Source organism: Alternaria rosae, assembly GCF_020736505.1.
Source record: "Alternaria rosae strain MPI-PUGE-AT-0040 chromosome Unknown BKA58scaffold_3, whole genome shotgun sequence".
In the NCBI taxonomy this organism is placed as follows: Eukaryota; Fungi; Ascomycota; class Dothideomycetes; order Pleosporales; family Pleosporaceae; genus Alternaria; species Alternaria rosae.
The window spans coordinates 193175-216786 of NW_025763572.1; the positions used below are offsets into that span (position 1 = coordinate 193175).

Sequence of the window (23612 nt, forward strand, 5' to 3'; positions counted from 1 at the left end):
CGGAACAGGATTGCGTATCTGAAGGGTGAACACACATATGATCACGAGCAAGAATCGGAGTCTGAGTCAGAAGCGGGATCTGGGGATGAGCAAGAACAAGAGCCTGCGGTAGGGGAATAGTCGGATATGGACCCTGACTCGGCTAGTGACTAGGATGAAAGTGTGTTTTCGCATCGGAAGGTATACGCGGAGAAAAATTGCTTGACAGTGAGACTGGGGGCACATGTGTATGAAACAAGGCATAGCTGCAATTGTGAGGCAGGCACTGAGTCTATCCGACAAGACCCTAAACAAGCCAGAGTAACTACTCAATCATTACCCTTACAGCCGTTCGTCCACCCACCCGCCGCCTTAACAATCTTATTATTCGCCCAACACCTTGCACGAACCCAAATTGGCGTACTAAAAGTCGCATACCATTCATGTCCATCATGATCGGCGGGGTTGTCAAAGTACTCAAACTTCCAATAGGTTGTACCAAGACCATAACAGCTATCCATGTTCGGCCGAAGAGTCTTTTGTCCATGATCCCAGGTCGAGAAGCCAGCACCCTCGACCTTGTATCGTCCGTTGAACACCTTATACCAGCCCTCACAGCGGCCGTAAGGCGCTTTTGGCGGTGGCCAAGGTCGATTGTTACGCCGGGGGTTGAGCTCATACTTATAGTCTCCGCCACCGCGGATGTAGCGGCCGCCGCCCTTCCAGTTCATTGGGTTATCGGATGTATCGCACGAATTGATAATCTTCTTCATGGACTCGACGCACTCGTCTTTGTCGAATGCTGAGACACCATTGCCGAGAGTGACGACGTAGTCGTGCTGCTCTGGTGTTCCTTCGTCATAGGTCTTGGAGTAGCTCCAATTGATCTTGTTCTTGTCGTGCTTGTCCTCGACCTCTTTGCAAAAGCCCTCGTAGTTCTCATTAGTGCGGTTGCCGCTGACATAGAACTTGCTGCCGGTCTTGGAGAAACAGGTAAATTCGTCTTTGACGGTACAGGCGGGAGAGTCTACACCCAGAGCGATCGAGCGCAGATCCATGAGTTCTGAAAGGGCGAAGGAAGCTATGGTTAGGTGACCGGCTTCATTGGGATGGAACTGTGGATGTCAGTTAAGGAACGTTGGCAAACATTTGTGTGAACCCAAGTGGTACTCACGTTACGGCCAACGGTGTCGGGCATGCCCATGCCAAAGGTCATGTCTGCGCCGCCATCCCCAGGGCAGCCTGGGGGTGAGGGAGCCCGCGCGTCGAGCTTGTGCTTGACGGCAGCACGAGGGTCAGGTGACTTGTAAAGAATGGAGTCGTAAAGTGAGCGTTCCAGGTTTCTGTCGCGAGCCTCCATCATAGCCCTGACGCGGTTAACCTGGCGTTTTTCCGAGTTCGAGAGCCTGGTCGAGTTCAGTATCTCCTCAAAGTCCATATCGCGCTTGCGTAGCTCCGTCCGTTCGAAATCACTTTGCCATTCAAACCAGGGGTGTGTGTCGGGCTTGATGAAGTGCATATCTGGTTGTTTGGGGTCCGGATAGTCGCCATTGCTAGTCGGCGAGCACATTCGGGCGTCCACCTCGTTCGAAACCCAGTAGTCCCAATCCGCGTAGCCAACCTTGTACTTGATCTTATCGCTCTTGGCAGCTTTGTCGACGGCGTCGCGGATCGCTTGATTGATGTCTAACACCAGCTGATTGAAGGTGTGGCGACGTTCAATAGTAAGAGCCCGGTACGAGGAACCTAATGGGAGGAACCACAAGACATCCCACGACTGGCGATCGCAATTGTCCTTCTGTGTGTCGAAGAATTGAGCGTAGCTGTTAACGACGACGATACCGTCCTCGTTCATTTTCTCGTTGAGCGCTTCCAGAATCTGAAAGATGTTGTCCATGATAATGTTCTTGGCATTATCCTGGGCCTTTTTGATGACCGTTTCACAGGCTGATGTCTTGCCATAGGGCAGCATGATGCAGTCCGCGATCATTTTGGCCAAGCAGAGGTCGTTTCCACCAGATGTAAAAGTGACGAAATCGAGGTCGCCCTTCAAGGCTTGTGCCTGCTGGTAGATCTGTTCAGAACGATCGCCGCTGCAGGCGAGGTACTGGAAGCCGCCGTCCTTTTCGACGTGGGCACCAAACTGTGCCTCTATGACCTTAGGGTACGCCATGTCATATCTGGCACACTTCCAGTTGTCTCGAACCTCATCAAGCCCACTAGGCACTCTGATAGCTACCTCGTCCTCGGTAATCCTGTGGCCGAGAGGTCTTCCAGCACCGATGCCGGCTGTGTAGCTATCGCCAATGGCTGCCCAGCGTTTGATCCACTCCATGTTGCTTGGATCATTGTCTCGCTTCAAGAGGGTAGGCGGTGTCGACGAAGAGGACGAGTTGACAGACGAAGCAGCTTCTGCATGTTGCTGAAGTCTGGCACCCATGCCATGTCTTCCATGATGCGCGTGGTGTGGAACGTAGCCGTTCGTCACGCCACTCAGAACCGAGAGGCCCAAGATCAACTGGGTGATCATGATGATTGGTATAGCCGGGCTAAATGAGAGACATGAATGGATAATGAGTGTGAGGCAGAGTGCGGATTGCCTAGTTTGCGAGCGAGTGAGCTAGGTTCATAGACTATGAACAAGAAATCGAAGCGTCGGAACAGACGGAGGAAGAAATTGCCGAAGAAAGATAATGATCAGGCGTCCAGATGTCAAGATGGCCCTTTGTCGCCTCAACGCAGACCGGGATTCTTAGCCAAGGCCGGGCTGTGGATATCGTCAATGACCCTCCCCAGGAGGCCTGCAGGATGCCATCTCGGTTGTGAGAACTAAGTCAAAGTCCAGCCTTTCACAATGGGGCCAAAAGCCTAACTCAGATCAGGCAAGCGACAATGTAGCCGATGTTACCCAAGAAAAAGTGTCTTCAATGGATACCGACGATCAGCGTATCGGCCTGACAATGGCAGCAATCAGTTCAAGTACGTACGAACGCACCACTCATAAGCCAGGCAATTTACGCCCAAGATCTAGGTGCATGCTGCGGGGCGTACCTGCATCACTCGGGGATTCCTCGTTGAGGTTAGAAGGATGGAGGAGGTGCTCGGCGGCTAAATGCAGGGCGGAATTTAGTGGCGTCCCGGCTCGGCAGTGTCCTCGCGTTGACCCACCTAGACAAACTCAACCTCATCCTTCGTTCATCTTGGCACCTACATCGCGTCGGAGCAGATACTACTGTACAGCAAAATGAGATTCTCGTTGATACCACCCTGGAGGCCCTGCAGGCCTTGCGGCATCACTGCCGGGTCGCCCCTGATGTCCCCAGCCGTGAGTCTGGACTGGGACGGGAATTTGCGCTGCGCGCCGCTCGACCATCTTCTGGGCGTGGACGTCTCATCCCACCCGGCATCACTACGCCCTTCGTCAGACTGTCTCTCTCGCTAGAAAGATTGGTCGCGCTTTTCTTGTTCCATTAGGAGCGTTGTGTGGACATCTTTCCCCTATCATCATGGCTTTCCGAGGCGTCTCGCTCAAGGGCCTAGCCCTCAGTTTGAGCCTCCTCTTGACTACAGAAGCACTCGATTTGAACTCTTTCGGTGGGCAGGCGGAAGTCAGGCTACTCATGGAGAACGTCGCGGGCCAGGAGACCACACCTGAAGCTAGGGAGATGCTTACCAAAGCAAACGAGAAGCCCGACTACACATGCACTGCAACTAAGTCATGTGATCTTGGATGCTGCGGACCTCTGTAAGTTGTCGACATGAACATGTATGATCGGCCATGATGTTAATGATAGCCATTAGCGATGACACTGGTACCGGTGCCTGTGGCTTTGGTCCCGTCTTCTGCGGCGACAAATGCACAAGCGATTGCAATCGTAAATCTGAATGCGATCCAGGCACCTGGGGCCTCCAGTATGCGAACCTCACCACTTGCCCACTCAACGTCTGCTGTAGCGAGCATGGCTTCTGTGGCACGACGGTTGAATTCTGCGGCCCCAATCCTGTGCCGCATCCTCAGTGCGACCTCTCGCAGCGGAGTGCCGACGCGCGCACCATCGGCTACTACGAGGGCTGGAACTTTCAGCGCCCCTGTGGTAACATGGAGCCTGAGGACATTCCCTTGGGCCACTGGACGCACATCAACTTTGCCTTTGCTCTCATCAATCCCAAAACGTTCCACATCGAAGACATGGATCCAGGTACTGGATCACGCTACGGTCGTGTCGCAGCCCTCAAGGAGAGGCAGCCTAACCTCAAGATCTGGATTGCCGTTGGAGGCTGGGCTATGAATGATCCCGGCCCGTACCGAACTGCTTTTTCCGACATGGCCGCCAGCGAAGCAAACCAAGACAAATTCTTCGACTCACTGTTGACTTTCATGAGCCAATATAATCTAGATGGCGTTGACCTGGACTGGGAGTAGTAAGTGACAAACCCTCATCGTATCTGGCAGCTAAGCTGACGCACGCGCTTTAGCCCCGTAGCTGAGGATCGAGGCGGCATACCCGAGGACTTTGACAATTACGTCAATCTTCTGAGGCGACTTCGCGAGCGCCTGAACTCGTCTGGCCGAGAGTACGGCATCAGTCTAACACTTGTGAGTAGCATCTAGCCTCTGCTAGACTCGTTTTTGTCCAATCGCGACTGACCCTAATAGCCTGCCTCTTATTGGTATCTCCGCGGCTTCAATCTCCAAGGCATGGAGCCCTACCTTGACTGGTTTAACATGATGACGTATGACATTCATGGTGTCTGGGACGCCAGTATCGACAGTCTCGGTCCTATCGCCCAAGCTCATACGAACTTGACGGAAATCAAGATGGGTCTCGAGCTCCTGTGGCGCAACAACATCAATCCAGAGCGTGTGGTACTGGGTCTCGGCTTCTACGGCCGCAGCTTTACGATGAAGGACCCCGGATGCATGAAGGCTGGCTGTGAGTTTAGCGATGGCGCCAATGGCGGCGCATGCACGGGCACGCCCGGCGTGCTGTCGGCGGCGGAGATCAACGAGGTCATCGTCAATGGCGCCACTGTCACACACGACGAAGAGGCCGCTGTCAAGATTGTTACCTGGGACTCGGACCAGTGGGTGTCTTTTGACGACACCCAGACGTTAGGAACAAAAGTCGATTTTGCTCATCAGCATTGCTTAGGAGGGTAAGTGCGACGATCCCATTTTTGATGCATCGCGAACCTGAGACTATTTGCTAACTGGGATGCAGAACTATGGTCTGGGCTATAGATCTCGACGACGGTACGCTCACAAAAGCCCTCGGCAAGAACATCAAGAGGCGACCAATGCCCACGTACAAACCAAGACAGGTCTATGAATGCGGTGCAAGGCCTGAATTGTAGTTAGCAAGACGAGCGTGTTCATGTTACAAAGCTGTTCTTAGTCGTCACGAGTTACGTTCAGAGCCATGACATAGTCGCAATTGCACTTTGTCTCCTGTTGCATGGCCAATACAGTTGCCGGTGACATGTGTACGGCCGTTGAGAGACCTCTTGCCTTTTTTTATTCACTTAAAAAGATCAACCCCCAGTTTCACAGTGCTTGCACGAGTATGACGACATGTATGTCATTCTAGCTGAAAGTACGAGACATGACAAGGAAAGTCTATCTACGTCATCCGTAAACAGATCTGACGGGTACTTGTACACGTGCTGCTCACCCACAGGTACCGTCCTTGGTATCGCCGGCGCGGGACATTTTTCCACTGCTCTTCACCTTCTTAAGCCTGTTATAGAATCCGCTCGATCCCGAATTGTGCGGTACCTCCAGGGTGGAAGGCGCGGGGTCTCCGTAGAGCGAGACTAGACGTTCGATGTCCATATTGCTGGGGCGGATTCGGTTCGGAATGAGTCGATCTGGTATCTCAGAGTCTTCCTTGTAGGTCATGATGATGCGTCGAGCGTCGCCATTGTCGCCGCCACCAGCACGCGAAGGATACAACATGAGCGAATCTGGGTCAAACTTCGCGTCTCGGACCATGTTGGCAGTGCTGTCAACGGGAAGCCAATCAGCAGCACTAAAACCGTATTTGCTGGCAACGGTGCGCAAAATGCAAAGATTGTCGAACTCCTCCTGCAGGACACCCCGCTCGTCCTCGTCTGCTGCCGTATCAATCAGGACCTGCACTGATTTGTGAATCTTCAAATGGTCTTCGAGGTTTTCACACTTGAAGTCGCCGGTCTCAAAGTACTTTTTGGTCTCGTCTTTGGCCTGAGGAATGTTCCAAGAGGGCCCGAAAAGGTCGGTTACTTCCCAGTAATACGGATTCTGGTGCTCGTGGGCAAGGCCCCAGGCGTGACCTAATTCATGGGCAACATTGGCAGCGACATTGTCTTGACCGACACCTTCTTTGCCGGAGAGACGCATTATCGGCCCACGGACGGCTGTCCCGGGGTTGTCCGCGATCTCCTGTGCATCGACTACCGGAATGCCTATCGTCGTGGAAAGCCTGCCGTAATCGTTGTAGAGTATGTGCATCACGGAGTCGCGCTTGGACTCGGACTCGCAGTCGCTGTTTGAGACCTCCTCATACTTGAAGCCATGTCTGTCAAGCTGAGCCCACCCTTCTTTGGCCAAGTGCCAGAGACCTTTGAGCTTTTCGAGATTTTCATCATTGCTCTCCTCGAAACAGAATCTGATTGTCTTTTTTGGCCAGATGCGCGGCACATTTGCTTGGCCTGGCAGGCTCTCGATGGAGAAAGCCCGCTTGCTGAGCGTTGATGTCGCGTTGAGGGTTTCGATGGCTGAGTAGTCAGGGCGAGTGTTTGTGCGTTTGTTCGGTGCTTTGGCCTCCCAAAACCTGCTGCCACCAAGAACTCCTTCGGTGCTGGCAAGCAAGAAGATAAGAACGGGATATAGATACATGTTGAACAAGTGTGATGATAAACGAGTGTATGAGTGAATGAGTGAATGACCTAACGAGTGACTTCCGCTCGAGATGGCGAATGGGTGATACCCAACAACCAAGTAGCGATAACAGGTATCCAAAGATGAGTTGCGCTGGAGTGGGCAGCACACAAGATACCTAGACGCAAGCCCCATTCATCCCTGGTCTCGGCCTCGCACAAGGCCGCCAATGCGAGCAGATGCCCATCTCTGTTGAAAACTTTCGCTTACGGTCTATTTCGATAGACCGCGTGGAATTAATTTTACCGTTGTGCAGTCCCCGCCATGAGGGTTATCCTGCCAACGTACTATGTCAGCCTCAACTAGACGTCCCCACTTCTTCCGGTCATGGTGATCGAAAGGGGCAGGTACCCACCCCTGTCGATTACGCCCTGCTTGCATCCGATATGAGGTATGCTTGGCGGGATCATGAGGCTAAGGCATGCAATGTAACATGGTGGACGAAAAGGATGATAAAACTTTGTCCGCGGCGGTACGGCGGGTTCCTGCAGGTGAGCTTGGCCGCCTTAACCCCACATAGAATCTGCGCCGATAGGCTGAATGCTCCGCAAGGTGCACCATCACGCACTACAACATGCGGCTCGGAAGCGAACATCATTGCTGCTCTACCCTTTGGACCCTGCCCAGACATGCATCCTTGTCTCTACCAGACGACTCGAATGATGGACGGCTGGCCTTAACAATTGTACCCTGTGGGTTTTCCTGTATTGCATCTTGTTCACGGGCCGCTAGACATCTCGCACCTGGATTTGTAGCAGTTCATTCGTTTCCCGTACCTTTGGAGCAGAGCAAGAGATTTTTGCAACAGTCCTGCGTCGAGCCCACTCTTCGAGGCTTGGTTGTGCACATTGGTCCCTCAATTACTTCCACGATCAGCCGCTCGCCTAGCTATTGCTTCAATCCCCATCATGCGGGTATCGAGCCAGAGAACGCGTCGTTTGACCGCGGGCCTGCTTCTGACAGTCGTCGCTGCTCAAGACTCCAGTCCTGGAGGTCCGGTGCACCCAGGTCAGCCGGAGAACTGCAATGGATGGCATACTGTCGTCAAAGACGAGAATTGCCAAATCGTATCACAAGCCTACGGCATTCCCACAAACCAGTTTCTTGAGTGGAACCCCGCGGTTTCCTCTGACTGTCGCGATAACTTTTGGATCGACTCGGCCTACTGTGTGAGCGTCGGAAAGACCAGTTCCAAACCTGCCACATCCACACGTCCTACCTCCACGTCCACTTCTGGTTCCAAGACATCTTCTTCTAGAATCACGTCCCAGGCGGCCACCACGTCAACCCCTGCACCGACGAGCACCTCGTACAACTCGACTTATTCCGTCTTGCACCCGGTCACCTCCTGGAACGTGTCGGCTACCAGTACAGATAATGCGTGGCCGCCTACCAAGACGCTCGCGGGGCAGACGGAAATCTGCAATTCGTGGTATCGCGTCATGCCCGGCGATACATGTCAGCGAACGGTTGACAAGTTCGGCCTAAAGTCCATCGACGAGTTCCTGAAATGGAATCCCGCGACTAAGGATGATTGTGAGATGCTTCTCGCCGATTACTGGGTCTGTGTTGGCGTTCAAAGACAAACAGGAAACACAGATCTTGTATGGGAAACGGCCCAGCCAGACTTCACCGCGCCTCCCGAGCCCACCACTTACACGCCTGTTACACTACCGACGGCCGATTCGAGTTTCGCACCAATTCCATCTCATGGACCCATGCCATCCAACTGCAAAGTGTTCCATCAGGCGAAAGCCGACCAGAATTGCAATGACATTGTGAAGTTGTACGGCTACTTCTCGCAACAGCAGTTCTTGTCGTGGAACCCAGCCCTCGATGGCAATTGCCTAGGTCTTTGGCTCGACACGTGGTACTGTGTTGGCGCATACGCGGATGCTGATCTCCCACTACCCGCACATCAGACGGCCAAACCGATGGAGGGCAAAATCCCTCTGGGATACCCCAATGACTGCGCGCGATGGTACCAGACAACCGGCGACGACAGGTGCGACCTCATCGCGCTTATGTTTGGCAGCTTCAGCGAGGCCGACTTCGTGAAGTGGAATCCTTCCGTCTTCGGTGATTGCGCCGGCATCGTTCCAGATGCGTGGTACTGTGTAGGTCGCCCGGGCACGCCGACTACTCGGACTCCAGGCGCGCCATCGCCAACACAAATGACAGAGTCCATGCAACCGACTGCGTCGACGCAACCGACAACCACTACAACAAAGCCAACTCAGCCTGTGCAGACACCTTCACCTGTTCGTGAAGGCATGGCGGAGAATTGCGTGAGCTTTCACCTCCAGCAGCCAGATGAGTTCTGCTATGCGATGGCGTCTGGTGCCGGCATTTCTTTGGCGTAAGTCCCTCCCGCGCCCAACTTCTTTCCCTCTCTAAGCTTTGCCTGTACCGTTTCGAAGATTATACTGACCTTGCCATATAGCCAGTTCTACGAGTGGAATCCCGCTGTGGGCAATGACTGCCAGAACCTATGGCCTGATTACTACTACTGCGTTGGGGTGTGATCTATCTGATGGCGTCACAGATCTGGGTGCAGAACGTGCCGCCTTGGCGCCGTCAAAATGTAATCAAGATAGCTGTCAATAAGTGCAAGTTTGCTTACTTGCGGCGATGGTGTCTTGCGGCGCGGTGTTGGACCAGATTGTGGGGAGATGGTGGATCCAGACTGGCGGCAAATGATCTTGGCAAATACGCTATATAGATTAGACCAGCTCTCGGGCTGGAGACGGTCCAAAACTCGAATGAGAGGGGCAGTCTTTTCTTTGGAACGATGCCCGCCGCTAACGGTGTGAAGCCGCTTGCATTGTACATCGGATCATTATGGGTAAGATGCCGTTCCTTGGCGACCGACGCAGGGGTGATAAACGGGATCGGAGGCGCAATCAGCGGCCGCCTTCTTCATCACGCCAGTGGGTCGCCGCCCACATATCGTGTGCCACACTCGTTCGGACAGACGGCAGCTACCTATGTATGAGCTTACTGCCTATTGCCTGATCTCTCCTCTGTCCATCAAGACCATCCTCTTCTCGCATCCCCAACCATGTCCAGGCTCAGCGCATGGCTGAAGAAGTACCTGCGCATCGAATCGAGCCCCAAACCGCCATCCCCTGACGAGCCGCCGTTTCTACCTTCTTCGCGACGACCGATTACACCGACTTCGATCGACACACCGGCATGCCTCTTCTTCCAGCTGCCGTATGACATCCGAAGCATCATCTTATCCATGGCCTTCGGTAGACGCATCCTCCACATGGATCTTGTACAGCAGGCAGGCGCATGGCGATGGAGAGGCACGACCTGCGGACGTAATCACCCGGCATATAAGTCGTCCATGCGGTGGCATTGGATAGGCCCGTGGAACGATTCGTGCATAAAGTGGTTGGAGGAGGGCCGGTATAGAAGTAGCGACCCAAACGACCCCGCTGTGCGTTCTGGGAAGTATGACATTGGCGCTATGGGGTTTCTGCTGTCTTCCAGACAGGCGTACATGGAAGGTGTCGATGTCTTGTATTCAGCCAACTGCATAAGCATCCAGAGCGAGCCCTTGCTTCTTCATCTTCCAAGACTGATTCCTCATAACCGACTGGCATCGATCACTTCTCTGGAAATGACAGTTCAGGCACACCGTGTTGAGAAAGATGATGGCACAGGGTACTATAATATGGACCACTTGGAGCCCATTCTCGACAACATCGTCAAATACTGCCATAGTATCCGCAAATTCTATTTGTCCCTGCTCGTTTACTGGGACCGGCATGGCCACGATCTACTCACCGGTCCAGCCTTACCCCTACTCGATGCCTTTTGGAGGTCAAAACAGTTGCGCAATATGATAGTCGAGCTGCCTGAACCGCACTTTAGAGCGATCAAGTGCATTCGGCCTATAATGCAGCATCCACGTGAAGCACCCGCCAGTGGTTGGTCAAAACGATCGAAATGGAGAGCTTTGCATAGTAAGGAGCCTCAGATACAATACAGATCTCTCGAGCGCTACCCGGGTCCGCCCTTGAAGCTACCGGTAGGAGACGGCGGAGATGACAAAGTGGAGAGTGCGGGATACTGGCTCCGCGAAGGTCACGGAAGATTTGACCACCTCATATCAAATTGTGGTGCCCATTAACGGCATTGTGTTACCGAGGTCTTTAGCAGAGATCAAACAAGTCGAAGTTCTGGCAAGGGGTTTAGCCTGCTGAGCCTGCACTTGTTTAAGCATCTAATCATATTTCGCTACAAAGGCCTTTTGCACTACGCTTAACATCTAGTATGTTGAACTTGATAGCTAGCAGACGAGAAACTACTGGAGGATGGTTCGCAATGATGCGGATGTACCCACTCACACAATGGGGGACTCGGCGGCAGGCCTACGCGATGCACGATTTAGTGGGGCTGGGAGCTAGGATGCATTTGGGCTCATCGCAGAGGCGACAGGTAGCTGCGGCCTGCATCTGAAGCTCCCGATCCCATACCTAGATACGGTGCCGAGCGTAGATTCGCATCTCCTGGCCTTGACTGGGAATTGACTGGATCAATCAACGCGCTATGCATTCGGAAGGTAATGACAGAACACGTGCCTATTTCAATGCCGGTTGCGCACAGCTCAGCGCGACGCGTCCCGTCTCTTGTCGGGCCGCGAAGCAACGATGCGCTAGCCCCGAGATTCCTAAGGGGTGGCAAACCGTCGCGCTTTGCTTTTGCCGCTACTGACAACCTTCTCGCCCAATACCATACTACCACATTGCCCAGACGAACACGGGAATAGAAGTACCTTCAATCGCGTCGGTAGTCATGCAAGATGCATGTACTGGAGGTGCTTGCCTGGGACCAGGCCGCACGTGGGAGTCTCGAAAAGCCATCCGCGGCGAGGGCAGGCGCGAGCAGCAATTCTACCGGTACATCCGATCATTCATTAGCTGCTTTCCAACCATGATATAACAGCACTAATGCTTCCGTAAAGATACTATGGCCCCTTCCGGCAGATGTCTGACTATGGTCCCCAATATTGCGACGTGCGCAACCCCGAGGCGAGAGAGAGACATAAAGCCGTCTCATGCCCGGACAAGATCCTTACAGCATTTTGCCAGCTGGGTGCTATGAGATTGAGGGCTCGCCGTTGTTTGATCTTCTTCTTCGATGTCAATCATGCCTACATCATGGCCGAGGCGACTCAAACGCTATCACTCGTAGATGATGCGATCCACGAACCCGGAGATGAGATATGGATGGGTCACTCTATCATTCCCCGCGACGTTGCCTGTTGCGAGACGACCGTCAACCTTCCCTCGTTTCCCATCTCCAGTGCTGTAGACGGCGACATCCGAAAGAGCGCCTTCGTAGTAAACGACTTGACCAAGCACCCGGACCTCTCCACCCGGCCGTACGTTACTGGCTTTCCCAACGGCCGCTTCTACGCTGGTGTGCCCATTACGACACCATCTGGAGTCAACATCGGTGCATACTGTATCCTTGATGACAAAGTCCGAGATGGAATCTCTAAGAAAGATCTTAGCTTCTTGGGCGACATGTCGCAAACTGTTGTGAACCACCTCGAATCTGTGCGGGCTCTCTCAGAACGGCAACAAACCAATCGTATGGTGGCTGGGCTTGGAGATTTCGTTCGAGGAACTTCGAGCGCCGCTCGTAAAGCGTCACCCGCAACTAATGTGTCTGTGAAGAACGGCGGCGTCGTAGTTCAGGAAGCCTGCACTGCTCAGTATCGCTCGCCCGATGCATTGGTGGATCCTACAAGTGCTCCCGCTATGATGCCTTCGCAGTCGGTAGTAGCACCCTTCCCTACACAGTATGAACACAGCCCATCGACCGGCGACGCTCAGGTATCAGAGAAACCCACTCCTCATCATCATCATCAGCGATCCAGCGACTACAGTGAAGCTCCCCGTCCGACCGATCGGAAACATACGTTACTCGAGCCACATGTGCGGGCAGACACCATGAAAACACCAAGACATGTTGCTTCTCTGAAAGAAAGCTTCACAAATCATCCACAGCTTCGCCGGCGAGACGACGCTGACGATCCAAATAGTACGTATCAACGTGCTGCGGAAATTCTTTGCCAATCACTCGAACTAGACGGTGTCGCCTTCCTCGACGCCTCGGTCCGAGCATTTGGTGGGCTGAGCGAACCACAGAATACAGAGTCCACTGAGGGGAGTAACGCCGATAGCGATGATTCGACAGTCGCCCTTCCACTTTCAGATCCTGCAGATGAGTCACGAACCGAACATGCAACCGCCTGCCAGGTGCTGGGCTTTGCGCAAACAACGCGAAACCGCACCATGGAGACAAGACATCCGACGGGCGAGCCTACCGCAAGATTGACCGAATCATTCTTACGCAGGCTCATGCGTCGGAATCCGCAAGGAAGAATCTGGAAGTTTGATGAAGACTTCAGAATCTATTCTGAAGAAGACGTTTCTTCGGACGAGTCTGGAGCCGGTGTCAGTGCAGAGAGAATACGATCATCAAGCAACGAACAGCGCAAAGCCTATCATCAAGATCGACGGAATGATGGCGACCTCTTGCAGCGAGTATTCCCGGGATCTCGTTGCATAGCACTTAATGGGATCTGGGACTACACAAAAAAACGGTGGGCGATCGCGGGACTGTATTGGAGTTGCGATCCACTCAGAAACATCGCTAAAGACACAGAGATGCAATTCGTCGATGCGTTCTGTGACATTATTGTTGCGGAAACCAAACGTCTGGAGGTACTGGGCACCGACAAAGCGAAGTCAGACTTCATTTCGACTGTATCTCATGAACTTCGCTCTCCACTACATGGCATATTGGGCTCGTGCGAGTTACTATCGGACCACTTGTTAGACGATACAGCGAAGTCCTTTGTGGAACAAATAAACTCATGCGGACGCACCCTGCTCGAAATCATCGAACACCTTCTCGATTTTGCAGATCTCAAGAGCCGGCGTTTGAGAAAGGGTGCTGTGAAGAGTTCAAACATCAGCCAAAAGCTCCTTTCACCAACCACAAGCTCTACTACTGACGATCTGAAAGCGCTAGACGTGAGCATAGCTCTCGATGACTTGACTGAGGATACTGTTGTATCGACCGTCCACTCCTTCTATTACGGCAAAAACGCTAAAGACTACACTCGTCCCCCGGTCATTCTCGACATTGATCGATCCGACGGTAGGCCTTGGCATTGCAGCTTAGCCACAGGTGGCTGGAAACGCGTTTGCATCAATCTCGTTACCAATGCACTCAAATACACGCCTTCTGGACATATTCGGGTTGCTTTGAGGCAAGAGCCGAAACGAGGATCACGACGACGATTCGACGCTGTGCTCACTGTGTCCGACACCGGAAAGGGCATGTCGAAGAAGTTCCAGAGCGACCGTCTGTTCCATGACTTTGCCCAGGAGGACACATTGTCCGATGGTCTGGGCCTAGGTATGCACATAGTCTCGAGGATAGTGTATGCGATGGGTGGTAGTATCGAAGTCGTGAGCGATCAAGATGGCACAGGTACCTGCTTCACTGTACGTGTGCCGCTCGAGGATCACCAGAACAGCGAGCGTCGCAGTGAGGCTTCGAACGGAAGAGGCGTTACCTCGAAGGCCTTCGAAGGCACGAAGGTTGGTCTTGTCACGGAATTACATTCTTCCGCCAATGGTCCAACGGAAGCGGCTTCTGGGTTAGCCGTCTCTTCTATCGAAAATATTCTAAACTCCTTGAGCATACAGTCTGCGCGATTTAGGTGGCAAAGTGGCATTTCATACGATCTCATAATTGTTATGGAAGCCAACGTTAATAACTACCTTGCGACTCTCCGGAAGAACGCGACTACAGATGATGGGGCTGCAAAAAACAAGGAAGAATTTGCGCCCGTCATCGTTGTGTGCAACAACAGTCCGAGTGCACAGCTGCTTCGGGATCGGTGGGCAATGGACGAGCTGCAGTCTCATGTCACGATGGAACACATCGCTCTGCCTTGTGGCATTAAACAGATGAGTCGAACGTTATCGTCCATTCAGCGCTTGCACAAGAAGCGTACGATGACAGTCTCAGAGACGCCAAAGGCCCACAAAGGACTCAGGAATGATCGTCCAGCGAATGGAGTTGCACAGCATGACGCCAGGACTTATCATCAACTCCCAATACAATGTCTTGCTCCTCTATCGGCTACAACAAAGATTCCCGCCCAAGTACAGTTCGAGGCTGCCTCAGTAGAATCATCGGCTGAGGACACACACGCGCTTCCAGTGAGATCGTTGCCGACAGAAGTCCAACCGCTACACTCGCCGAGTCGCCATATATTGGACCCCCAAGCGCTTTCGTGTACACCATCTGTCAGGACCCCGATGCCTGTATCCTCCTCGATCGAGGTACCTGTCGCACCCGTGGTGGGTCCTATAGCCAATATTCCGACTTTGCTTCTAGTTGACGACAACAACGTCAATCTCAGGCTCCTTGCTGCCTTTGCCAAGAAGCACAAATACCCTCATCTTACCGCTCAAGATGGTCAGCTTGCTGTCGACACATTTGTGAACGCTCACAGAAGTTTTGCGTCACAACCAGGCACTGGAATGCACGCGGTCGACACGAGAACAACCCGCGTACCGAATGTGATCCTTATGGATATCAACATGCCAGTAATGGATGGTTACGAGGCTGTTCAACGGATCCGATCTTACGAGAAGATGAATCACATGACGGCATCGAAGATCATCGCTGTCACTGCACTGCAATCAGAAGCAGCACGGGCTGAAGCGTACGGCAGCGGCTTCAACATGTTTCTTAGCAAGCCGATCAAATTGCAAGATCTAGCGAAGCTCATTCTTCTTGTGCGGGAGTAGAAATGCCAATTACTAGGTAATTTGTAATACATAGAAGTCATGCCACGTGTTGGACAGAAGGCCCACTGAATTCGTCTTCTTTATCCAGTGCTCCGCTAATCTTTCAAGCTTCGCAAGTCCTCATAATGCAGCGCATGTCCCATGTGGCTTCGCGGTGGTCATGATTGCATGCTCTCATCATGCAGGCCGTCTCACTTGAGACTATTTTGCATACGTTTCAAGGACTGTTCTCAATTGTTTTGTATAGGAGGTGACCGGAGCCGTGTTTAATATCATTCCATTATAAGCGCACGTTCCTATTGCAGGGTAACCCAGCTACAGCTATATCTCCATACCCGGCACATTTTGAAGCACGAGAGAGGGGAGTGAGACACACTTCCTTCGAAGGTGTTTCACAGGGTATATCAGTCAAACCCATTTGCCGATCTCTGTCGTACCAGCGGGGAGAGTAATGCATGAACTAGTTACAAGGCGGTTACCGGTATAGTGCTCTTCGCAACCGGCTACGTTCTCTCTAAGTTGTGAACATTTCTCTGGCGGACTCACATACTGAAGTACTATTGACCAGCGTTACTATCCCAAGGACGAGGAACACTGCTATAGTACGCGGATCAACTTGGTGGTAAGACCACAATCCAGGAGAGGCGTGGCTGATGACGTTACGATCGTTGTTGCTAGGGTCTTGTCAGTTCATGACTGGAACTCATCATGGAAATACATACCAGTCATCGATAGAGGCATATTGGTACAGTTTAGGCTCGCGACCAAGACACCTTGTTCGAAGGCAGAGGCGAACGCGATGGCACGGAGTCCCTTCATCTTTGATCGGAACTTTGAGGCTGCTAGTCTGGAATAGAGAAGAGTGATAAGTTATGAAATGGTGAGTAGAGTGATGAGTAGAGTAATGAGTAGAGTGAAGAGTAGAGTAATGAGTGAGAAATGAGAGAATGGATCATACTTATATAGTCAAATTGAAGAACTACAAAGCTAACACGTTCATCACGCATACGGAAGTTGAGCCACAACGATCAGGCTGAACTCAGACTTTACCCCGCTCAATTCGAAAGACCATTGCCCCTCTAAAGGAGATGTGGTGAGAAGAGTTAGTGGCGTTGGTGGCCTCGCGCGTATATTGAGGGATCTTTTGAAACATACACTCAAGTATGGAGTAGATCTTTACTTAGGATAATCGAAATTGCTAGAAGCATCACTAGGCAGCGATTGTGTGACGCGATCCTGCAGTCAGAGCGAGCCGGCACAGGCGTGACGATGGGACATTCCTATCACGGCACACAGCACACAGGAAGCCACGGGTATGGAGCTGATGCGAATAACCCTATCTGCACATAGAGAACGCAGCCTGCGATTTGGGTTGTATAGAAACGCACAAGCAAAGCAAGCGATACGATCATCTCGAGGAAGCCTTGGAAGAGTCTTCAGAGCCAGAAACAAGCCGGAACAGTCCACTGTGGACAGTGAACATACGCAATACGCGAGAGTCACGTTAGATGTAGATAAATAGAGTGCGCCTTTAACTTAGACTTTTGTCTAGTACTAGTTTAGGCTAGTTATTAAGATAAAACTTTAGTAGTTTTATTTTATAAAGTAGAAATCCTCTCTAGACCTAAGAGATAGAGCCTATAGTGTACTTATTTTGTAATTACGTAATTACGTAATAACGTAGTACTATATTAGACTCTAAAAGCAAACTTAAAAAATCTCTAATATAGGCCTAGATTTATGACTTATAACTTTACGCTATATTCTATAATTACTACTAATATAATAGTTACTATACGCGTAATAATAATATACTAACTACTTTATATTTATTATATATTACTAATATTTATCTAAGTTATTAATTAGTAGTAGTACTAATACCTACTCTATGCGATTACGTAACACTAAAAGAAAACTTAGTAAGCCTACTATTATAACCTAGAGTTGAAATACTTATTATTATAGTAAAGTGTTAATATAGAGTAGAGTAATATAATATAGTTAGGTAACTTATTATAATATTCTTAATAAAGATATATTTTCTAAATACCTTATACTTACTATATATAGCTATAGAAATTAATAAAACTTTATCTATAATATTTAGTATAAATCTAGTATATTAATAATATTATTATAAGTAGTTATAGTAATAGAGGCTTCTTATAGACTTAGAGAAAAACTTAGAGGTATACGTAGTTAAGCTGTAGAGCTATATTCTCTTTTTAAAGAAATTAATATAGAAATAAGCTTTTAAAATAATAATTAGATTAGCTAATAAGAAAAATAAGTGTATTAATAGACAAATATTAAATAGAAGCCTTTCTCTTAACATTAGAAATAGGTAGATTAGAGACAGCTTTAAACTATAGTACTACTATATAGATAAACTCTAAGCTTAAGATAATATTATACTATAGTACTATAAGTCTAGAAGTATTTTATATAGTTAAAATATAGTTAGAAGAATAGTTACCTTACGTAATATTTATATATAAGGTCTATATAATTAAAAAATACTTCTTTTTATTTTATATTTTACTTAATACCTCTATATACTTTAAAACATCTATAAATATCTACTAGTATATTTATTAACTACTAAGAGTATATAGTATAGATTAACTTCTCTTCTATACTTATAATAGACGTCTCTATCTTTAAGAATATCTAGGCTATTAGTATAATAAAATATACAACTATAGTAGAGCTTACTACTTATAGAAGTAGCTTATTTAACTTTCTAGTCTTTACTAAGAACTTTAAAATAGTAGACCTAAAGGCCTTAGATATATAAATAAGGCTAGTAAAGAGCTTCTAATATAATAGTATTAGAATTATAGTAGTAATTAACCTAGACTAAAGACACCTTATAGACTTATATATTATAGCTATATAGTGTCTAGTCTATATAGATCTCTTTCTTTTTACTATATAGATAATTATAGAAAAATAGTTTAGTTAACTTTTGATACTAAATAAGAAACTAGCTAGTTTAGTAGTTATACTAGTAACCTAAGAGAAGCTTAAGTTTATTAAGATTACGCGTAATAATATTTCTATTAGCTAAAAGTAGGTAGTACTTTACTAGCTCTAGAAGGTACTAAAATTATAGTATAGTATTAGACTATACTAATAGACACGTAATAAAAGGTAGAGTAAGTAATTAGAATAATAAAGAATAGCATTATATAGCTTCTAATATAGCTAGGCTTATAGATAATTACGTATAAAATATAGATTACTAGTAATCTTATAGGTATTTTATAGGTGTCTTAAGTTAGGCTTTATACTAGTAATAAACTTACTAGGTTTTCTTTTAGTATTACGCGATTATATAGAGCTAGTATTAGTGCTACTACTAATTAAAAACCTAGATAACTATTAGTTATATATAATAAATGTAAAGTAGTTAGCGCGTCGCAATTGCGCGCGTAGTAATTATTATATTAGTAGTAGTAGTAGTAGTAGTAGTAGTAGTAGTAGTAGTAGTAGTAGTAGTAGTGTAGGTATAAGTATTATAATAAGGCGCAAATCTATACTTGCATTAGAGATTTCTAAGTTTACTATTAGGTAACATAGTACTACGTTATCGCGTGATTACGTTATTACGTAATAATTACGTAATTTTAAAACAAGTACACTACCGGCTCTATCTCTTAGGCCTAGAGAGAATATCTAGCATCTTATAAATTACTAGGTTCTTTGTTATAATTATTATATTTAGAAACACTTCTATAATATTATATTACTTAATCTCTAGATTACCTTAAGTAGTAATTACTATTATAGTGTATAAGAACTTAGCTACTTTAGTAGCTATATAGGTTAATTTAATTAAGTTCTTCTTCTAGAAATCTCTTTAAACTATAATTCTAGCTTTATATTTAAGAAGATAACTAACTTAATTTAACTTATAAGTCTATATTTATTTTAATAAAAGAGAGTAATTCTTAGCTTAAGCTCTTAAAATCTTAGTTAGAGGTTTTTTTTTACTTAGCTAATTAATCTTTCTCTTAGAGGCGTCTTTAAAGAGCACGCTTTTTAGATATTAGATTAGTTATTTTTATATTCTAGGTAGCTCTTAGAGACTATTATAGTATTAGTAAGTACTAAGTATATTTATCTTATACTTACTAAGCGTAGTAGATATAATTATTATATCTATAGTCTTATAGCTTACTTAATTATTCTAGTCTTTACAAAGACTAGAAAGGTAGATATTATAGAAATTAGTCTAGGCTTATTCTTCTCTTAAGCCTATTATTAATATATTAATACTACTTACGCTTTTACTCTCTATTTGATTATTAGACTACTTAGGCTTCTTGCCTTTGTAAGTTTATTTTAATAGTAAATAGTTATTTATAAAGAGATCTTACTTAGGTGCTTAGCTTATAAATCTTTTACTATATTTTATTTATTAAGAGAATTTAGCTATTAGCTAATTATTTTCTTACGCCTTACTTAGAGATCTAGCTATTTTCTTTAGTAGCTAGCCTCTCTTTCTCTTTAGCGCTTACTTTTGTTAAGTAAATCTCTTTTCTATTTCTATAGATCTAGAGTCTAATACTATAAGCTTAATAGCTAGAGATAGATTAATTAATCTAGTAGAGAGCTCTCTACTTCTAAGTTCTAGTAAGTTAGCTCTCTTAGGCGTATATAGAACTTTTTAACTACTAGTAACTTTATAATTTCTTTAGTTACTTATCTCTAAACTTTCTAGCTTAGGTGTAGGTTCTAGAGTAGTAATTCTAGTATAAAGTAGTAAATTAGAGAGTATTTCTAATAGAATACTAGCCTTATATTTATCTTCTCTACTTCTTATAACTTATAATTCTTATTAATAGGTAGACTATCTTTATTGCTTAGATCTATAATTATATAACTTCTAAAATTTTACTTAGTAGCCTATAGCTTCTCTTAAGTTACTATCTAATTAATAGGTAAGATATTAAATTTTTTTAGAGAATTTATAATTTTGCTATTATAGAGTATCTATTACAGAAGGTTAGCGGGCAGAAATAATAGGTATACGTAATTAGTATATTTACTACGTATTACTAATAGTATAAGGTTAGACTAAGATAAGAACGTAGCTTAAAGAGCTTATAGTAGAGCGCGTTTACGCAAGAATTTTAGTATTATAGATTTTAAGTCTACTAGTAAGGCACCTAAAATCTATATAGCTAATTAGAGTGTAGTATAACTCTTAGTACTTTCTACTAGCTAGCGCTATAATAGTACTTCTCTTCTTAGACAAAGCTCTAATAACGTAGTTAATAAGGCTTATATAGGTAATAGTAATAGAAGTTTCTTATAATCTTCTAAGTATTCTTAATATAGTTAGCTAACACTTTAGTAGGCTTATTATATCTAGTTTATTTTACTATATATCTTAGTTAAGAGCAGCCTCTATAGCTATAGTAGTTCTAGTAGAAGTCTAGAATATTCTTAACCTTCTATTCTTTAACTTCTTTAACTTAGATAAGAGAAGATAAGTCTTAACGCTATCTAAGTAATAAGTCTATAGTAGCTAAGTAGAAGAGGCTAATATAAAATATAAGGTAGATTCTTATAAAAGCAGGTAGCTCTAGGTAGTAAATGTATAGGCTAATAACTTTAGTAATACTAAAGAGGCCTAGAAATTTCTAGTTAAGCTTCTTCTATAAGTAGGTAGTCTTAATATTCTAAGTATCTAACTAGACTACATTATTCTTAAAGAACTAGTAGGTAGGTGTATATTTTCTATTTATATACTTCTTATACTAGGCTTACATAATATAGATCTCTAATTATAAGTATTTATAAATAGTCTTTCACTTTAAGGTAAGGTCTTCTACATCTTAAGTAGTAAGTTACTAGCTAGAGTCTATAGGCTTAAATTCTAAGTAGAAGTAGAAGCTATAGTTTACAAAGAATAGTGTAGTATAAGTACTCTTATTACTAGTGTTATTTACCGCGAATTTAGCTAGTAGTAGCTATCTTACTTAGTTATCTTATAGGTATAAGACCTAACTTTGTAAGTACTACTCTAGAAAAGAGTTTACTCTCTCTATTTATCTATCTATCTCTAGGTAGTATGTAGTTAATAAGAGAAGCTAGATTTCTAAGCGTTAGGTTAAGTAGCTCTAGAATTCTAATATAAATTATAGACTATAATCTAAAATAATAGTCTTAGGTAGACTACATAGTTTCTAAATATATGTTATAAATAGCTGCGCTACTTTCTCTAAGTTGTAGGTACTATTATAGGCAATAAAGTACTTTATCTTAGTAAGTCTATCTACTATAATAAGAATAGTATTATATTTACTACTTTCTAATAGATACGTAATAAAGTCTATTAATAGGTCTTGCTAGGCTTAATTAAGAATTAGTAGTAGTTTTAGAACCTCTTACTTTACTTCTTATAAAGTAGTAATTTATCTATAGATATAGTAGTTCTAGGTTTATTACTTAACGTAGTCTAGTATTCTAGACTAGTAGTACTTTTAGAATAGTATCTTATAAGTCTAAAATTAGCCTATATAGCTAGAGACAGAGCTTTTATAGTATATATAAAGTAGCTTAGTATATAGCTTAAGGTTATTAAGCACGTATAGATAGTCTTAGTAGTATAGATAGCCTCTACTCTCTATATACTTAGTAAGTGTAATCCTCTTATAGTAGCTCTATCTAGTATAGAGAGCCTCTAGAATAGAATTTAGTTCTCTATTCTTCTAGTATCTTTTTATAACTAGGTTCTTTATAGTTAGTAGTAGTAAGAGTATAGTTCTATTAGGTAGTAGTATTAGATAGACTAGTTTAGTAGTTAATTCTAGTACTACTAGCGCTATACTTTCTATAGTATAAGCGCGCGTAATTAAGAATAAGTAGATAAAGTAATTAATAGTAAAGTAGACTTTCTTTCTAGGTTCTAGAGATACTAGTAGTATTAGTAGCACCTTAGTAAAGTAAGTAGTAGCTAGTATAGAAGTTATAGTAAGCGTATCTAGCAAAGTTAAGAGTAAGTTAAAGTTCTTCTTCTTTAGTACAACTTAGCTTTAGTACTATAGGCATTTATCTCTCTTCTTAGACAAGTCTTCTAACTTTCTAGTTAGCGTATTAGGCTTTACTTCTAGCTTTTCTAAGTAGTATGTAATCTAGAAGTTAAAGTAGAAAAGAAATTCTAACTAGCAGACTTATTATTAGTTTAGTAGCTTTATAGTAGTAAAGTACTCTAAGTTATAGTAGTCTATAATAACTTTAATTAGTAACGTAGTTTTCTTTAGCTTAGGTCTCTATTTCTTAAAGCATTATATAATTATAAGTAGTTTTTTATTATAAATTTTATAATTATACTCTATTATTAAATACTTCTTTAAGAAGAACGCTATAGGTTATAGTATTATATTATCTTTATACTAGAATAGCACTCTAGTAGAGACGTAGTTAGACACATCTATTTCTAGAATAATCTCTTTTTTCTAGTTAAATAGAGCTAGAATTAGAGCTTTTATAAATATAGTCTTTAGATAGTTAAAGGCCTTCTAGTAGTTACTATTCTAAGCGAAATTAACACCTTTTCTTATAAGAGTAACTAGCAGAGTAATAATCTTTAAGAAGTTGTAAATAAACTAGTAGTAAAAGTTACTAAACCTAATAAACGCTTATATATTAGTTAAGTAGAATAGAGTCTTCTATTTCTATATTATCTTAATCTTCTTTAAGTCTATATAAATTTCTTTATATCTAATAATAATATCTAGAAAGGTAGTCTTCTTCTTAAAGAACTTACACTTGTAGATCTTAGCGTATAGCCTAGCTTCTTATAGTATAGTAAGTACTAGACGCAAGTACTTCTTATATTCTTCTTT

General features: G+C 45.3%; 6 protein-coding genes across 6 annotated transcripts; 4 read left to right on the top strand and 2 right to left on the bottom strand.

The window, feature by feature from the left end:
• Window positions 1–165: 165 nt before the first annotated feature.
• Window positions 166–2707, bottom strand: BKA58DRAFT_115844 (SGNH hydrolase-type esterase domain-containing protein). Its single transcript, XM_046164023.1, has 2 exons — window positions 1154–2707; window positions 166–1094 (listed from the first exon to the last, which is right to left on the bottom strand). Exons 1-2 carry the CDS (start codon window positions 2507–2509, stop codon window positions 309–311), a joined length of 2142 nt encoding a protein of 713 aa, XP_046027068.1. The 5' UTR covers window positions 2510–2707; the 3' UTR covers window positions 166–308.
• A 443-nt stretch (window positions 2708–3150) lies between these two features.
• Window positions 3151–5491, top strand: BKA58DRAFT_115847 (glycoside hydrolase superfamily). Its single transcript, XM_046164024.1, has 5 exons — window positions 3151–3724; window positions 3781–4401; window positions 4456–4576; window positions 4637–5136; window positions 5202–5491. Exons 1-5 carry the CDS (start codon window positions 3486–3488, stop codon window positions 5332–5334), a joined length of 1614 nt encoding a protein of 537 aa, XP_046027069.1. The 5' UTR covers window positions 3151–3485; the 3' UTR covers window positions 5335–5491.
• Window positions 5492–5647: 156 nt separating this feature from the next.
• Window positions 5648–6856, bottom strand: BKA58DRAFT_437090 (uncharacterized protein; the record flags this gene model as incomplete). Its single annotated transcript, XM_046173459.1, has 1 exon — window positions 5648–6856. One exon carries the CDS (start codon window positions 6854–6856, stop codon window positions 5648–5650), a length of 1209 nt encoding a protein of 402 aa, XP_046027070.1.
• An 812-nt stretch (window positions 6857–7668) lies between these two features.
• BKA58DRAFT_115850 (LysM domain-containing protein) lies at window positions 7669–9691 on the top strand. Its single transcript, XM_046164025.1, has 2 exons — window positions 7669–9257; window positions 9342–9691. The coding sequence occupies exons 1-2, from the start codon at window positions 7807–7809 to the stop codon at window positions 9421–9423; spliced, it is 1533 nt and encodes a 510-aa protein (XP_046027071.1). The 5' UTR covers window positions 7669–7806; the 3' UTR covers window positions 9424–9691.
• A 268-nt stretch (window positions 9692–9959) lies between these two features.
• On the top strand, window positions 9960–11039 carry BKA58DRAFT_437092 (uncharacterized protein; the record flags this gene model as incomplete). Its single annotated transcript, XM_046173460.1, has 1 exon — window positions 9960–11039. The coding sequence occupies one exon, from the start codon at window positions 9960–9962 to the stop codon at window positions 11037–11039; it is 1080 nt and encodes a 359-aa protein (XP_046027072.1).
• A 532-nt stretch (window positions 11040–11571) lies between these two features.
• On the top strand, window positions 11572–15890 carry BKA58DRAFT_115852 (uncharacterized protein). The gene is made up of 2 exons (XM_046164026.1): window positions 11572–11808; window positions 11874–15890. The coding sequence occupies exons 1-2, from the start codon at window positions 11705–11707 to the stop codon at window positions 15748–15750; spliced, it is 3981 nt and encodes a 1326-aa protein (XP_046027073.1). The 5' UTR covers window positions 11572–11704; the 3' UTR covers window positions 15751–15890.
• Window positions 15891–23612: the final 7722 nt, after the last annotated feature.

What these genes read in the sequence shown, in the direction of transcription:
- BKA58DRAFT_115847 (XM_046164024.1), top strand. Translation starts at nt 3,486, where the DNA reads ATGGCTTTCCGAGGCGTCTCGCTCAAGGGCCTAGCCCTCAGTTTGAGC. An exon ending in CTTGGATGCTGCGGACCTCT is followed by an intron (nt 3,725 to 3,780) that starts GTAAGTTGTCGA and finishes GATAGCCATTAG; the next exon opens with CGATGACACTGGTACCGGTG. An exon ending in CATCAGCATTGCTTAGGAGG is followed by an intron (nt 5,137 to 5,201) that starts GTAAGTGCGACG and finishes ACTGGGATGCAG; the next exon opens with AACTATGGTCTGGGCTATAG.
- BKA58DRAFT_115852 (XM_046164026.1), top strand. Translation starts at nt 11,705, where the DNA reads ATGCAAGATGCATGTACTGGAGGTGCTTGCCTGGGACCAGGCCGCACG. An exon ending in CGCGAGCAGCAATTCTACCG is followed by an intron (nt 11,809 to 11,873) that starts GTACATCCGATC and finishes GCTTCCGTAAAG; the next exon opens with ATACTATGGCCCCTTCCGGC.
- BKA58DRAFT_115844 (XM_046164023.1), bottom strand. Translation starts at nt 2,509, where the DNA reads ATGATCACCCAGTTGATCTTGGGCCTCTCGGTTCTGAGTGGCGTGACG. An exon ending in CCGACACCGTTGGCCGTAAC is followed by an intron (nt 1,095 to 1,153) that starts GTGAGTACCACT and finishes TGACATCCACAG; the next exon opens with TTCCATCCCAATGAAGCCGG.
- BKA58DRAFT_115850 (XM_046164025.1), top strand. Translation starts at nt 7,807, where the DNA reads ATGCGGGTATCGAGCCAGAGAACGCGTCGTTTGACCGCGGGCCTGCTT. An exon ending in GGTGCCGGCATTTCTTTGGC is followed by an intron (nt 9,258 to 9,341) that starts GTAAGTCCCTCC and finishes CTTGCCATATAG; the next exon opens with CCAGTTCTACGAGTGGAATC.